Consider the following 16,846-nt stretch of genomic DNA (forward strand, 5'->3'; position numbering starts at 1 on the left):
TACTGATGCTCCACAACAAACAGTGGGGTAGCATTATTATTTTTCTTCCATGTTCCCCAAGTGTGGCACTAGACTCCTCTTAGCAAGAATGCCATCCATATTTGGAAGCATACTCTCACAACTTCTTAGTCAAATACAGGGTCTTTTAGAGACAGGGTGTTTGCTGGTTGAAAGCTGTGTAGAAAGAGAGAGAGTTGCTTAGAAGTCAGTGAAGAACCAGAAGCCCTGAGAAGGTCTGGGGGGAATAGGAAGCCCTGGGAAAGACCCATGTGATTAGGGATGCCCACCCCTAGCTGCCTCCTCCTGCTCAGAGCACATTTTTTATTTATTTTATTTTATTTATTTATTTTTTTGATACTGGGGATCAAACTTGGGTCCTTGCACTTGTGCAGCAGGCAGTGAAGCCACTGAGCTAAACCCCTGGCCCCAAGAACACATTTTTTTAAAGAGTTCTAAATATCTGAGGAAGATTTAAAGAGCCAGCAAAGCCCACAGTCTCTGAGTGAACAGAAGCCTTCAGGGAATTTGCGTAATAGTTAGGATCTATGCTTAAACTATCCAGATGTGTAATGTCAGGAAAACCATGGGAGACACTGAGCCCTGCCCTCTGCAGTCTTCCCCTGGAACCTCTGCTGTCCTGCCCATCCGCCCCTTCTCTGCAGTCTCCCTGGTTATTCCTAGGATCTGCTGAGGGTTGAGTAATCTCATTCACACAGGACTACAGGTCCCTCTGAGATACTAGCTCATTACTACCACTATCTTCCCTGCATGGGCTTTATCCTTATTTTATTGCCATGATTTTCTTGCAGCTGGTAAATAAAGATTCATCTTCTATATTGGCAAGAAGCTCAAGTTGGACATGCATCTTTTTCAGAGTTCCCCACCTACCTGCCAATTAGTACAGTGGTGTTTTGTACCTACACACCACAAATGTAATTAATGAGTGAAATATGACTGAAAAATTAATGCTCCAAACACTGAAGAGACAGAAGCCACACAATGCACTGTCTTCCTCATTATATCTCAGGGGCTTCTGCGCAGTTAATGATGATGATTCATTTCCTAACATCTTGTTCTGCACTGGAAATGATCCCATCATATGGACCTGAAAGAATTTCCCCAGTGTTCTTCCTCATCTTATTGAATTTATTTTGATGTCAATTTGAACCCAAAGCTTTATTGCTTCCACTAGACTATGTAAAAGAAAACAAAAGGATTTTATTGAAGCACTATTGTCATAGGGAAAAGAGACTCCAGATTCCAGGATAGAAGTGGGCTTTGTCAGATGCAGTGCAGGTCAGTGGGGTTTGCAGTCCAGCAGCAGGTGGGACTTCATCCCAGCTGCCCAGACCATGGGGGGCTCTGTGTAAACTTGCGGGATTCCTGTAGAAATGGGCAGGTGTGAGGTGAAAACAGGTCAAAAGACCACTTAGTGGAGGATTCAGAGACCCCATAAACTGTGGGGAGGAGCAGAGTCCCTAGACTTTGGCACTAACTGCAGTGCAGTGAAAAGAAAGTACCAATATCGGTCTTCATGCAATGTTTCCCAGAATCCAGATACAAAATGCCCTGATCTCTAGAGAGGAAACCACACAGAACAAGTTGGCTTTGGATGCTGAATGAAGATGACTTTTAGCATGAATACTAAATAGGGTTAGACAAAGCTTCTACCTGGATGATTGTTCTCCAAATTACAAATAAATAATTTTCTATGTGAGGAATTCAGGGTTATAATAAAAGTTATTAATTTTATGTGTTTGCAGGTCTTAGAGGAAAATTAGAGTTCAGTGTTGGGCAATTCACTTCTTCATTGGCTCATTGTTCATTTAGAGAACTGGGATTGTTTGTAACTGCTTTCTTCTGTTTTTCCTTCTTATGTTGTTTTGGAATTTCTCCTTCCAAAGTTTGAATAGAGCTCAGGGTAAAAAAAAAATGGCATTTGCTTCTTGACAGCTTGCCTAAGGTGCATCCATATTAAGTCCTTAAAAACAAATATGTCAAAGTCTATCTAGAGCTACAAAGGCTGAAGCTGAGTATATCAGGTAAAAGTAACGGGGACAGGGTGTCAAGCTGTTCAAACTTCCGAATGTTTCCATGTTGATCTTAACCTTCTAAACCACTTAAACTGTGTCAAATGCACACCTTGTATAATAAACTCTGTGGTATAGACAATGAAATATTGACAAAATGTCACCTTATCCTTCTATTGGGTAATAAAAACTGAAAACCAGACACATACCCTATGGGAGTTCGCACCATTCTAGACATAATGTAAGCAATTAATCAAAACATAAAATGTCCCAAGTATTTTCCTAGTAAAATGTGTGTATCACACAATTATTTTGAACAATATTTTTCTAAGCATGTAAACTTTACTCCCAGGATATTCCTTGGTTCTCAGGCTGTAAATAAGAGGGGTGAACATGGGGATCACCATGGGTACCACACCCAGGCGACACACCCAGTGCAGCCCAGTGAGAGAGGTGTGGAGTGAGCCACGCAGCCGCCAAGAGCTGCGCCAGGCCAACATGAGGCCAAGGACACTGCAGGCCAAGCAGAGGACCATGAATGAATGAGAGATGAGAGGAAGAAATGCACTGGGTAGAATGAAGCTTGGGTTCCAGGTGAGACACCAGGGTGACAGCAGTGTCCCCCAAACAGTCAGTGGGCACAAGACCAGGATGACAACAAACGGAGCTTCCTTAAGTGCAGGTGGCCAGAGAACCCCAACAGGACAAGCCCTGCCCCACTGGTCTCATTGGTTCTCACCATCCCTGGGTCTAAGTGTGTTTCCCAAGGCCAGGACACAACTGAGAACTGCGACATAGCTCAGATGAGGGACAGGGTTAGATAACCAAGAGTGTTTTACACCTGTAACCCATGCACTGTGGGATACTGAGGCAGGAGTGTCAAAGGTTTGAGCCTAGCCTGGGCAATTTAGCAAGACCCTGCCTCAAAATAAAAATAAAAGGCTGGGAATGGAGCTCTATGGGAAGGCTCTGGGTTCAATCTCCACTACTGCAAAAAAAAAATTCACTTGTAGCTTCAAAAGCAATTGTGAATAATAATGAAAAGCATCAGAAAAAATAATTGTAATCCCATATTACAGATAATGATATAAAACAATGATACAGAAGCAAATATGCAAATTTTACTAGTATTTCAGAAATATTAATAGATTTTACTGAATAAAGAGTTTCCCCATAAAGCAGCACATTCATATACTGTGCTCTAAACTTGGCAGTTGGGTTACAAATTTGTGATACACAGGTTCTACAAGCATCCTCATGAGATGTTGCAGTTCAAAGAAAAATTGTGTAGTGGAAAATGTATTCCCGAGTACACAAATGTACCTTGGAAAGAATCACTTACCTCATGCTGACAAATCCCCATCCACCAGTCTCTAAGGAGTCTCCTCCAAGGCCCAGCATGTCCCTCACCTCCTGAAACACTGCTCGTGCTCCCTGATGCCTGTTTCTCTTCATTGGCACTGCTCTTAGGACCCCAGGGCCAGGGCCTTATCAAAGTCACAGTCTCAGTGCCTTGATCCACTGTATCTGCACTTCATCTTGTTTGTCCTCTCATAGTGTATGTTTGGCTTCTTTATCCCATTCAGTTTATTGGTACATGTTAGGTGTACAATACAGCTACTTTCATCATTGGGATCTTGTACCTTTACATAATATATCATGGTTCTTATTTTTCCCCATTCCTGTGTTCACAACAGAGGAATGCTTCGCTTTTTGATCCATGTTTCCAATTAGCAATGAGTTAAAATTGAACGTGACATTTCTTTCTTGTTTTGTGTCTGTGCCAAGTAATGCGTACAGTATTTTGCACAGCAAAAATTCAACAAGCCACTCAATAGCAGGTGAGAGGCGGACACACCAAAGACTGCAGGGTAGGAGCCCAGCACCATCTTCTGGACTGTGCGTCTGCTTCCCATCAGTTCATTCCTTGGCTTCTCATTCTGAATTTGAAATGTTAACAGGGTTGGAGCTATAAGAATCTCCCTTATGCCACTGAATTCATTTGTTTACTTTAATGTAGGTTTAAACACAGAGCATTGTTTTGCACTATTGACTATGATCTAAGGCTTGCAATACTGAAGCGAAGCAGGAAGTACCATATTTAGAACACTATGTGTTCACACACATTTTCCAAGAGTCCAGATACAAAATTTATTCCTTTCTAAAATAGAAATGGTATACGCAAAGGCTATGGGTAATAACTCTATGTTAGTGTAAATAGTTAAATCAGTTTGATTAAGCTTTATCTGAAAGATAAATCTCAATGTCATGAAACATATGTTCCGTAATAGAAATGTAGAGGCACAGTGACAATAAAAGGTGCTATGACTTGCACCTCTTGTGAGCCACAGGCCACTACCCATCAGCACTGCTCCTCAGGAAGCCGACCAGGACTTGTTGGTTCCTGGATCTGCTGCACAACTGGGAGGCCAGACTCATGACCTGTGCCTCACAACCACATGTGAGCTGCACTCACCTGTGCACACCTGTCCTCGCGGACTGCAAGAGGTGCTAGAACTCAGCTCCCCATCAGCCCACACAGTTGGCATAGACCTCACTACAACCCTGAAAAAAAACGAGCCTGTGTCCATCCAGAGAGATAGGAAAGCTCAGCGACCACTGTGTCACTTGCAACTAACAGAGAAAGAGGTTGGCTGGACTCCATGGTCAACATAACCTGGCCCAGCATTGACTTAAAATGAATCTCACAGATGCTATGCATATACTTTTCAGAAAGGACTTGAAACACAGGGAACTGAAGTGATCTTGCTTGTGTGAGTAATGAGTAATGGTGAAGTCATACGTGTTCCGCTTCACAAGGAGATGCCTACCATAGTACCACTCTAAATTCATCTTGCAGTCATGTAAGATTTACTCCCAGGATATTCTCCAGGGCCTACTTCAAGGACCCTTTCACCTCCTTGTTCCTTAGGGTGTAGATGAGAGGGTTGAGCATGGGCGTCACCACGGTGTAGATGTGGGAAACGAACTTGCCCTAGTCCTTGGAGTAGCTCCTGGCTGGCTGCAGATACATGAGGATGATGGTGCCATAGAAGATGACCACCACCAACAGGTGGGAGAAGCAGGTGCCAATGGCTTTCCTGCCCATGGCCAACATGATGCCCAGGACTGCCTGGGTAATGTGGCCGTAGGAGCCCAGGATGAGGGAGATGGGCATGAGCAGGAGCAGGATCCTGGCCTCGAAGAGCTCAGCCTCATTAAAGGTAGTGTCCATCAGGCCAGCCTGATGAGCATGGGGTCCTCACAAATGAAGTGGTCTACAAGGTGGTGCCCACAGAGGGACAGTTGCAGGGTGAGGGTAGAGTGCACTAGGGTGGTTGCCATGCTGCTGAGCCATGCCACGGAAGCCAGGATGTGACACAGCTGAGGGTGTGTGACAGAGACATAGTGGAGAGGATGGCAGACAGCCACATGGAAGTCATAGGACATCACTGCCAGGAGGACACACTCTGTGGATTGTAGTGTGAAGGACAAGTAGAGCCGGACCACACAGCCCCCATAGGGGATGCTTTTCATGGAATCACCCAGGTTGACTAGGAGCTGGGGGATGACACTGCTGGTGAAGCTGGGGTCTAGGAAGGAGAGATGTGAGAGGAAGTAGTACATGGGCATGTGGAACTTGGGGTCCAGGCCAGATGCCAGGATGATAGCAGTGCTCCCCAGGATGGTCAGTAGGTACAAGATCAGGACAACCACAAACAGAACCTTCCTTAGCTTCAGGTGGCTGGAGAACCCCAACAGGATGAACCCTGTCCCACTGGTCTCTTTGGTTCTCACCATGCACAGGTCATAAGCATGTTCCCCATGGCAAGGGCATAGCTGAGGAGGTTGACAAGTTGCATATGGCCAAGGAGGGGACAGCTTACCTAGGAGAGAAGCACTGTGTATTACACACCAGGAAATTGCATCCTCACAATGCACAATGCAGATCCCTTTCCCGAGGTGTGTTCTCCATGTGAACATGTGTCCTCAGAATGCCTGACCAATCTGAAGACATGCAGAAGAGCAGACATATTTTTTTAAAATACCCCCACTTCTTGTTGGAAATAAACCATATCATCCTTTCCATTAACCAAATTTACTGCTGGAAATCAGTCTTTGAATTTGCAGAAAAGAAGAACCTGGGATCATTCCAATAGAGACAGAAACCTGGTGTTTTCTGTCAGTGATTTTCAGTGAAAGAGGAAAATTCATTTTCCATCGTTCTCAAAATGTGGAAATTAGTTACAAAGTCACATGGTTGAAATATTCTAGATGGCACTGTCTGAATCAAAGGCCACCCCTGAGAGCTGGTGTGGTCTGGACAAAGCCACATGTGAGTGAGTACTCAATACTTGAATCCATTTCTTCTGATTTCATCCTATGCCATCTATGTGCAACCTTTCCCCTCCTCTCTTCAGCTCTTGTTTGCTTTTATGTTTTAGTTGGCCTCCCCTCACAAGTACCCTGGGTGTTCTCTACCTTTAAACTAGTTTTTAATAAAGAAATGTATCTCTAGGGTTTTAGATCTCTTTTCCCTGAAATCAGTTGCCCTTTAAACATAACCCAAAGTGTCAACCTGACATGTGCTTCCTGTTGCTAGGAGCATATGATTAGAGAGATGCTTATTTCCAAGTGAGAATAATATCTGGTTTTATCCCTACATAAACACTGTGTCTCATTCATGAAATGCTGCTACTCAGCAAGATGCTGCTTATGGCTTCATGTAGAGGGCCAGTCCTTCCTACTGGCCCAAGTTACCAAGGAAGTAAGTTACATTAATACACTTCTGAAAAAGTGCCAACGTGTGTCATCATCTTTAACTCTGGATCATTATTATTATTATTACCACTGTTATTTTTTGTGGTGCTAGGGACTGAACACAGCTATGCCCTCAGCCTCTGAGTACAAAAAGCCCTTCATGCACTCAGTGGTAGAGCACTGCCTCACCAGAGGACCTGGGCCCAGTCCCCAGGGGGAAGTAGAAACACATTACCACTACACAATGGCAAAGCCTTTTTCCCTAGCTCCCTGCAACTCGAAAAGGGGTTAATCTTAGTTTGTAATATTTTGCATTCTTTCCTTGTGCCTAAGTTGCGCGTGTGTATGTCCAGCATAGGCTTTGAGGTCACAACACCAGGGCCGAATGTCCAGCAAACGTGTTGACGTGTCCTCGGGGAACCCCTTGAGAGTCCCTCTCCCCTTGTCTCCATTTTTATACCCTCATTTTCTATTTTTTTTCTTTTTTGCAAGTCACTAGCCACAAAACTTTATTGCAGAGATCAATACATATATATTTCACAGTAATGCTCTGAACCATTCATTGGACAGCTAGAAACACATCTGTTTCACTAGTGTATTTTTTGATTGCATAGCAAGGGAAAATAAAGTTTGCAAAAATAATGTATCATGGCCAAAAGGCCTGATAATAACAAAAAAATCTATTAAATGGAAGTACTGTCATCTCTACTGTGTCAGCAAACATTGTATAATTCAAATCAAGAAGACAATCCTATAGAAGTCCAACAAGGCAGATGCTGGCAAGCAGAACTGAGGCAATTTGTTGTAAAAAATGTAGTCAATGATGAATTACAAAAAATAAAAACTAAAGTTTTGATCAGAAAACTTACTACAAAAATGACACATAAGGATGACTACCAGTTATTTTCTTTAAAGGGAAAAGAAACCAAACATTTGGTTTTCTATTTACTCATAAGAGAAGACGAAGGAAAATGTTCAGAAAATCGTTTTGATATTAAGTGATTTCTTTCTCATATGCTACCTAAAATTCAGGAATATCTTACTTATGCTTGTCAATCTGTAGAAATGGGGAAATAAAGGGCAAGGGATTTAGCTCAGTGGTTCTGCTGCCTGCCTTGCAAGCTCAAGGACCCGAGTTCGATCCCTGGTACCAAAACAAACAAACAAACAAAAAGAAATAGGGAAATAAAATCAGTGTCTGGCCTTCAGCAGAACACCCACAACACTGGAATAAGGTCCAGAGTAATCCTGGATCACGGGACGTCAATGTTGAGGACCTGGACTTCCACTCTTTCTCCGGGGCCCAGTCCAAGATTCCTTCTCTTCTTTGTTTTACAAAGTTTTGCTTCTGTTACATTTCGTATGGAATCAGCCCTGATCGTCCCTCTACTATATCCACAAAAATCCCAAACAGAGTGGCATTCTCAACTTTTCCTGTCAGAATTGTGCCAACCTACAGATCTTCCAGGCATACTATGCTTCTCTTGAAATCAGGTTTATCAAAATCTGTTTGAAAGTCAAAGCTTTCAGGTTGGCTGACACCATCTATGATGATCTGTAAGGTTTGTACTGTTGTTGTCAATCTTTCTGCAGCTTTCTCTATTCCTTCCTTTTCAAGAGATGAATTTATTTTTTGCTGCATTTCAGGTTTTCCAATCTCACACAGTGTCCCTCCAACGAATGATAAAAATCTCATTGCTATGTCATATGATTCTGGAGGAATACAAGTCTGGTCCAGAGGATTTGGCTTTAGCATAGCATCCACTGAGGTTTTGTTCTTCTTTTTGCCCTGCTTCTCATTTGTGACCTCAACACCTGCTGAAGGTGTCACAGCAATTCCTTGAATTTGGCTTGAGGTTTCAGTTTGCTGACTACTGCAAAATGTACAAATACAATCTTGGTTGATTCCCATAAAGCCAGCACACTGCTGGAAGGATTTTGGACCTAGCCCTTTCACTTTCTTCAGTTGTTCTCGGTTGATGAAGGGACCATTTTTCTCTCTCCATTCAATAATATTTTTGGCTCTGTTGGTGTTGAATCCCGCAATATGCCTTAACAAAACTTCTAAACAGATGTTAATATCCACTCCCACAAAGCCGACACATTCTTCTACAACACTGTCCAGTGTTGCCTTGAGTAAAGCATGGGATACATCATGCTGATACATTCCAACTCCAATGTCCTTTGGCTCAATTTTCACTAGCTCAGCTAATGGATCTTGTACATGCTTTGCTATGGAAACTGCACTTCTCAGATTAGGATCCAGCCCTGGCATCTCCTTGTTGGCTTCAGGGCTCACACTGTAGATTAATGCTCCTGCTTCCCTGACAGTACAGTAAATGACATCCAGTGGGGCAAAGTAATTTTTCATCATCAGGTCAGCAAAGTAAGCTTCAGTTTCCCGGCAGGCAGTTCCATTTCCAATCACCACTGTGTTGCAGTTGAAATTCAGCAAAAGTCTCTTTATCTTCTCTGCCTCTCAGAAGCCTTGTCCACAATGCAGATAAACCACATCAGTATGAAGTATCTGACTTGTAGGAGAAATTACAGCTAATTTGCAACAGTGTTTGTAACCAGGATCTACTCCCATCAAGGTGCGCCCTGGGACAGGGCTTGTTAAAAGGAGTTGATGAAGGTTCCGTCCAAACATCATTACTGATTCCTTCTCTGCATCTGATGACAGTTTGGCTCTTCAGAGTTTTCATAAGTTGGTCATCACACTGGTAAGCAAGTTATTACATAAAACATAAAACACACTTGCAGGAGCTGTTTGCTAATGAAAAAGTCTTTAACACTCAGGAATTTCTTAGTCTTTTCATTTGTTTTCCAATTTATATCAAATGATGCCTTTTTCATTAAAAGCTTCTGTGCTCATCTTTATTCAGAGTTTTAATTATCAGTATTTAAGTATCTTGATTCTCCATGCTTCAAGACAGAAAAATCTTCAGTCTTAAGTCCATATCTTTCCAAAGCTTCACTCAGTTTCACTGGAGGCTCTAAGTAATGCTCGTATGCTAAGGCAAAAGTTCCCCAGTGAATGGCCACAGATTTCTTTGCTTGAATGTCAATGTGAATCCTTACGGCTTCTTCTGGGTCTACATGCTGGTATTTCATAAACCACCTTGGCTCATAAGCTCCAATGGGAATAGCTGCAAGGTCAAAAGGTCCAAATCTCTTTCCTATCTCTTCAAACGCAGAGCAATAACCAGTATCTCCTGCAAAAAAAAAAAAAAAATCGATTCCAAGGCCCCAAGACAGACCAGCTGCCCCACAGAACCTTGCTGTCATCCATGAGAGTCCTTTTGCACCAGCCCCTCATTTTCAAAGATGGAGAAACACATCGTCAACTAGTATACATCAGGTAACACTACTGAATGAGCCAATGAAGAACTGTAAAAATCTGGTGTAGAAAAACACTTTTGAACCTCTTTCTAAACTAGTGTGGTCTCATACACTGTGGATCCACCATGCATCTGAATGTGTTCTTCCATCGGCTCCTTCTCCATCACGGGGCACACACTGTGAGCAGACGAGGGGACCAGCCACTGCCCAGACCCTTCCACAGCACTCTGCCCTGAGGATGGACAGGGCTCCTTCCACATGTAGATGCTTCTGACTGGGACACGCTGAGCAGGAGCACTGTCTATGAGCAAGCAAACCACTGTCAGCCCTCACTAAGGACCTTCTCCAAGCTGGGCCTGGTGACATGCGCCTGTCAGCACAACACTCTGGGAGGCTGAGGAAGGAGGGTCCTGAGCTCAAGCCCAGCCTGGGCAATTGAGCAACTTACGGAGATGCTGTTTCAAAATAAAAACAAATAAAAAGGCCTGAAGATGTAGCTCAGTACGAAGACCCTGTGTTCAATCTCCAGTAAGACAAAAAATATTAGTAGTAGGAGTAGTAATAATAATGCAGAATTAACAGTTATGGTAAAAGTTGTTGTTCTTTTAGAAGCATTTTAATAGAACTTACTTCCTATGGAGTTTTCCGTACAAAGCGACTAATCAACATACATAGAAAAGAGTTAGTACTTTTATTACAAAACAAGAATATCTGTATGGGCAAAGGTCATCATTAACATTTTAACTTAAATCAAGAAAAATTTAGTGAAGGGAAATGAAATTGTAAATTGAAAGAGAGAAACATTGGTCATCCGCTTTCTCCTCCCCCCCACTGCTCACCACGTGTGCAGATCCTGCTGAAACCTTTGACAGGAGCCCCATGGGACCTCTCTCGTGCTGGATATCAGGAGCCTCTCCTGCATGTAGGGGACACAGCCCAGCGGGTGCCCTCTGCATTGCTGGCCTCCCAGAAGCTCCCACCCTCCTGGAGTCAGGCTCCAAGGTCAAGGCCCCCATTTGGTCTTCTTGTCACCATCAGAAAGGTCACCATTATGGCTGTATCTAGATGCCCCCTCAAAGCCTCATGCAGGCATAGATGGGGCTTTTTGGAGGTGGCTGGATCCAGTGTGTGATGCTGGGATTAAGGTTTTGAGTGCTTCCTGCCCTGAAGGTGGGCAGCCTGGATAAGAAAGAGGCTTGGTGCTGGTCCCTTGTTAGTGCTTTTTCTGTCTTCTGCCTGCCTTGAACTGTTTCTCCTCTGCCAGGGCCCTCTGCAATGCCACCCTGCCTTGGAGCCAGCTGACTAAGGACTGAAATCTCCTCAAACTGTGAGCCAAATAAACCTTTCCTTCTTTAACATGTGAATGTCAGGTGTTTTGTTTCAGCAATGAGCAAAGGAGTTAAGAGAGCCCTGTAGATGCAGACATGCTGTAAACTCTCTACAGTGCCTCTTTCTCCAATGTGAAGTGCACAGTGGACCCCACACATCACAGCAGAGCAGAGTTCTCCACGCAGATCATGCAGAGCTCATGAGTTCTCCTCCTCCTGAAATGTTTCTTTTCTCCCTCAGCACTGGGGACTGAACCCAGGGCCCCACACAAGCAGGGCAAGTGCACTCCACTGATCAATACCCTCTTTGCTGTTTTGTTTCCCAAAATCCAATGAGAAAACACAAGTAAAAACCTGCTATAGAAATCCTGAACAGACTTTCCAAGAGAACAGAGACCATTCTAAGACAGAGGCCATAATACTGTCAGACAATTAGTTGTGCCTCTTACAAAGTGAAACATTCTGGTTGATCCCAATGCCTTTTTCATGGGGAAGGGAGATCCCAGGGTGCCCACAAGGGAGGAGCAGAGGGACAGGAGAGATGGGGCAGCATTCACCACCCTCGGGGTCACCGTAGACTGGTGCCGAGACTGAGGGCAGAAGGAAGCAGATGCCAAATTTGTCCACCTCCCCTAGAGCTGAGTCCCTGATCAATGGGCTGAGTGGATGCTGCAGGTCTGATCCAGCCCAGCTGGACAGGCTCCAGACCATAGACAGGTACGTCAGGAACCTGCAGCATATGAACAAAGCTTTGAACTGGAAGGTTAGGTTTTTTGTTTCTTTTTTACAAATTTAGAAAATGCAGGGATGATTAATTTAAACTCATTATGAACTACCTTTGGGGTGATCTGATTTGGGGAGGAAGGAAGGGAGGAAGGAAGGGGAAGGAAGGAAGGGAAAATCATGACATTTAATGATAAAAATGTTTCTGAACTAGGGACAACATGAAAGGACTAAGGTGAAATACACAGACCATATGATTCTGTCTGTTTTGATGTCACCACTTACCTGTGACCAAAGTCAGAACCGACAGGGCCAGCCTGGTCACTACAGTTTCCCTACTATTCATGGCCACGAGCAGGCTTTGTGGCTCCTGGGATGTCCTCCTCTCCACTGTGCCTGCACATGCTGTGATCAGAGTGGAAGTGAACAGCTTTCCACAGTATGGCCCCAGCATCTCAGGCATTGCTCAGAGAGGACAAGCTAAAAGTCAGAGGGCTGTGACATCCTGAAAATGCTGGGTCCAGCCCCTCACTGATGGCCAGGTGTGCTGGTTGTCCTCCCCTACCCGGAAGACTCTGTGAAGTCCTCTAGCCACATCCTGTGTCTGCCCCAGGAGTGCCACAGGGGCTGGAAGCCAGTGCTGGGTGTTTCCTGGACACAGCATGTGGTGCCACAGGAAGTGCTGTTCCCAGTCATGGTGAGAGATACATAGCTTCCAACTGAGGGGCAGAGCTTGCTTGGAAAGCTGTGAGGAGGAAGAGAGCCATGCCACAGTCCTGGCCCTCAGAGCAAGAAGGTGAGGATGGGAAGCCACTATCCTCTGTGGTGAGGACACAGCGTGTGGAAGAGAACTGTGCAGTTACCATGGGCCCCTCGCACCCCAGGAGGGCTGGGGACCATGTCTTTCCTCTGTGGGGAGTATGCAACCCATGCAAGTGCCCCAGCAGAGGATGTGGGTACCTTCACGAAAGACTCCCCACATCACCATTTCTCCCTGTCCCTTGTGGACTCAGGTAGGAAGGGGCCAGTGAGCTTGGCAACTTCCCAGATGCTGGCCAATTAAATTCGTACTGATCACTGCACTGTGATGCTGGTGCACACAACAGGGATTCAGGGGACGTGCGTGGCCACAGCGCAGCAGCCTGCCCCTGGGGCCCCAGGCTCTGCCCCCTCAGCCAAGTGGGATCTGACAGAGGTCTGGTCCGTGGACCAAGCTGGAGCCTGGGGCTGCGGGGCTCACTTCCCACCCCTACTCCTCCTGCCCACACTTGTTCGCTGCTCATTTAGAAGTAAAATCCACCAAAGCATCACATGATGCCCCATGCATATACACAAGATTATGGTTTTATATATCCATTACAAAATAAACTTAACTTTTGAGTTTTTAAAGAAGTGAAAATTAAGTTCTGCTTCACTGTTATTCAGAATAGAATACTCCAACTCCCTGATTACCTCATCATCTGAGGGCCTCATGGACAATTAATTCCCTACCTCTGCATCCCACCTAATGAGTCCATGTCCTTTCTGTTCTCTCCTCTACAGACTTTTTTTCTGATTTGGTTCCATTGTCTAGACACTTGTGTTCTGGTCAGCAAAGGAAGGTTACTCTGTGTCCAGCCACTCCACTGTGTCATGCACACAGCCTCTAGAACTCCCTGTGGACTTAAAGAAAATGTCCTCTGTGGCACCTAAGCAGTCCATCACACTTGAGGGTGCTTTGATCACATTACAAGGCTCATTACAAGACCTTTACAACTCACCCTTGGCACCTTCTTTTCTTACACAGTTACCATCACACTCATAATTTAGGTAATAAAAAACACTTTCATCTTTGTTCACGGTGATGTGTCACTGCCTAGATAATGTTAGTTTACAACTGTATCGATTTGAAATACAAATATCAAAATGAAAGGAAAGCTTGTGACTATTAATTTTATAGTTTGATTGATATAAATGTTTCAAATCATTTGCTAAAGATGAAAGTCTTCTCCATAACACTGACTGCTATTTCTTGATAATGGACATTATTAAAGTGAGCATTCACCAAAAACTGAGGAGCACCATTAGCACATAAACCCTGTGAAGTCAGAGGTCTTCTTTTTAAAATTATGCACCCTCCATACCTGAATAATTAAATAAATGAATTATTTCTTAAAAGAAACAAAAATTCCATGATCCATTAACCCCATGCTGTGTTAGACATCGCACACTCTTGGTAACAGAGAAAAGAACAGAAGGAACAAGAAAAGGACCGAGTGAGTCAGTGACCAAACATCCCCTGCCAGGCAGGAAGACCAGGGCCTCACTCCACAGGGACACAATACAGGCTGGTGGAAGCCAGGGGTGGGGGGTGGGACTGTAAACCTTCCACTTCTGGAGGCTGAGGCGGGGAGATTGCAAGCTCAAGTCCAGCCTGGGCAGTTTAGCAACTTAGCAAGATCCTGTCTAAAATAAAAATATAAAAAGCCTGGGAACATGCCCAAGTGTGAAAGTATTAGGTTCCACCCGAGTACCACAAAATGCAACAGGAAAACAACCTAAAAATGCCACAGTGGAGAGAAGCAGGTAATGTGGAGAGCAGCCAAGAGGTGTAATCCCAGGCTTGTCCCAGGTGACTCACAGCAGGTGACAGGAAGAGAGCAGTGTTTCATCTCCTAACACTGAGAGAGAGGAGAGGCAAAGCAGAGACCAGAAGCCGGTCTTTTAGCTGTGATGTGTCAACACTGAGGTTGTTTTCATAGTGGCCAGGAAGAGCAGGCAAATATGGTGTAATTTGGTCTGTGGATAAAATGAGGAAGCACCCATGCTGAACTGTTCATACAGGAGTCACCTCAAACAGGCTTACTGAAGGAAGGGACTTTGCCACAACACAATGCCACTCTCTAAACCACAGTGAAGAGAGAAATACACAGTGCCAGGAGTACCTCTGAGAAGAGGGGAGGGCCAGTCACCCACAGTGGGCCAGCAAGGGTGCCACGGGGCTCACAGGACCCAGCCCAGGGCCAGGGACCCTGGGCACAGTGAGGAGCAATGTCACAGAGGTGCAGATCCTGCTTTCTGTCCTGTCACTGACTGCAATACTCCACTCTCTGAAAAATGTGAAAGCAGAATGATAGTCATCCAAGGCTACCACACAGAACAAAGTTGAAGAGAATAATGATCTCATTTTAATTTGTGCAGTTTAGTATCATGTAGCCCTATCTGAAGATGGCGAAAGGTCCTGCTACATCATCAGACCTCAGTGCGTCTCACCATGAAATTCAAGCTGCCATCCAGATTCTCTCCTCAGATGCCCGGGGGGGGGGGTTGTGAGCCCAACCCCCAACCTTGAAGAAGAGCAGCTGCTCCTTGAGGTCTCTCCACAATCAGAAAGCCCATTATAACGCTGTCACCAGGATTCTCCTCAGTGCCATCTTCACCTCCTTGTTCCTCAGGGTGTAGATGAGAGCATTGAGCTTGGGTGTCACCAGAGTGTAGAAGAGGGAAGTGAACTTGTCCTGGTCCTTGGAGTAGCTCCTAGCTGGCTGCAGGTACATGAAGATGATGGTGTCATAGAAGAAGACTACCACCAGCAGGTGGGACAAGCAGATGCCAAAGGCTTTCCTCTTGCCTGAGGCTGATGCGATGCCCACCACCACCCAGACATGAGGCCGTAGGAGCCCAGGATGAAGGAGACAGGCACGAGCATGAACAGGACACTGGACATGAAGAGCTCTGCCTCATTGAAGGTGGTGTCCACACCGGTCAGTCTGCTGAGCACAGAGACCTTGGAGAGGAAGTGGACCACGAGATGGTGCCCACAGAGGGGCAGCTGCAGGGTGAGTGTAGACTGCACCAGGATGGTGGCCACGTCCCTGAGCCATGCCACAGAAGCCAGGACATGACAGAGCCAAGGGTGCATGACAGAGGCATACTGCAGAGGATGGCAGACAGCCACATAGCAGTCATAGGACATCAGGGCCAGGAGGACACTCTCCATGGAACCCAGTGCAAGGGACAGGTAAAGCTGGGCCACGCAGCTGCCATAGGAGTTGCTTTTCATGGGATCCCCCAGGTTGACTAGGAGCTGGGGGATGATGCTGCTGGTGAAGCTGAGGTCCAGAAAGGAGAGATGCGTGAGGAAGAAGTACATGTTCTCCTGGAGTTTGGCATCTGAGGATAATGGTGGAGTTGCCCAGCAAGGTCAGGATGTAGAGGAGCAAGATCATTCCGAGGAGAACCAGCTCCAGCTGGGGCCAGTCAGAGAAGCACATGAGAATGAAGCCTGGGAGGCCACTGTCATTGCTCCACCACATGGCTCTTGCTTGGCCATCCACCCACTTGAGAGGAAGTCTCATCATTGAGAACCATGCCACTTCAGGCTACATCTTTGACAATGAAGACTTTGTTTTCAAAGTTTAGGAAATAACACTTTAGACAGAAGTGTGGAGAGAAGGCCAAAGTAGAGAATGTCGGGGTGTGATGCCCTTATTAGCCTACCCCATGTCAGACCCAGACCACTGGCAACAGCTCTCCATGTACTTAGAAGATAAACAGAAGTTAGAAGCAACCGAGAATGAGGTTTTCTTCAATTTTCATTAACATCATTTTTTCAATGTAAAGGTTTTGGAATTTGAGCACAGCCTAGACAACTTAGTGACTTGGAGTGATCCTGCCTCAAAA

At 45.1% G+C, this 16,846-nt stretch overlaps 1 protein-coding gene and 2 pseudogenes across 1 annotated transcript; all 3 read right to left on the minus strand.

The window, feature by feature from the left end:
- Window positions 1–4,926: 4,926 nt before the first annotated feature.
- Window positions 4,927–5,831, minus strand: LOC101698366 (olfactory receptor 2G2-like). Its single transcript, XM_087197921.1, is given in 2 exon segments — window positions 4,927–5,267; window positions 5,270–5,831. Coding segments are annotated over 2 exon segments (903 nt in total).
- A 2,165-nt stretch (window positions 5,832–7,996) lies between these two features.
- Window positions 7,997–9,666, minus strand: LOC101705540 (S1 RNA-binding domain-containing protein 1-like; annotated as a pseudogene).
- Window positions 9,667–15,561: 5,895 nt separating this feature from the next.
- LOC101705169 (olfactory receptor 2G2-like) lies at window positions 15,562–16,479 on the minus strand (annotated as a pseudogene).
- Window positions 16,480–16,846: the final 367 nt, after the last annotated feature.

Source organism: Heterocephalus glaber, unplaced genomic scaffold, assembly GCF_053883595.1.
Source record: "Heterocephalus glaber isolate CG9 unplaced genomic scaffold, H.glaber_assembly_v1.0 deba00001673, whole genome shotgun sequence".
NCBI lineage: Eukaryota > Metazoa > Chordata > Mammalia > Rodentia > Bathyergidae > Heterocephalus > Heterocephalus glaber.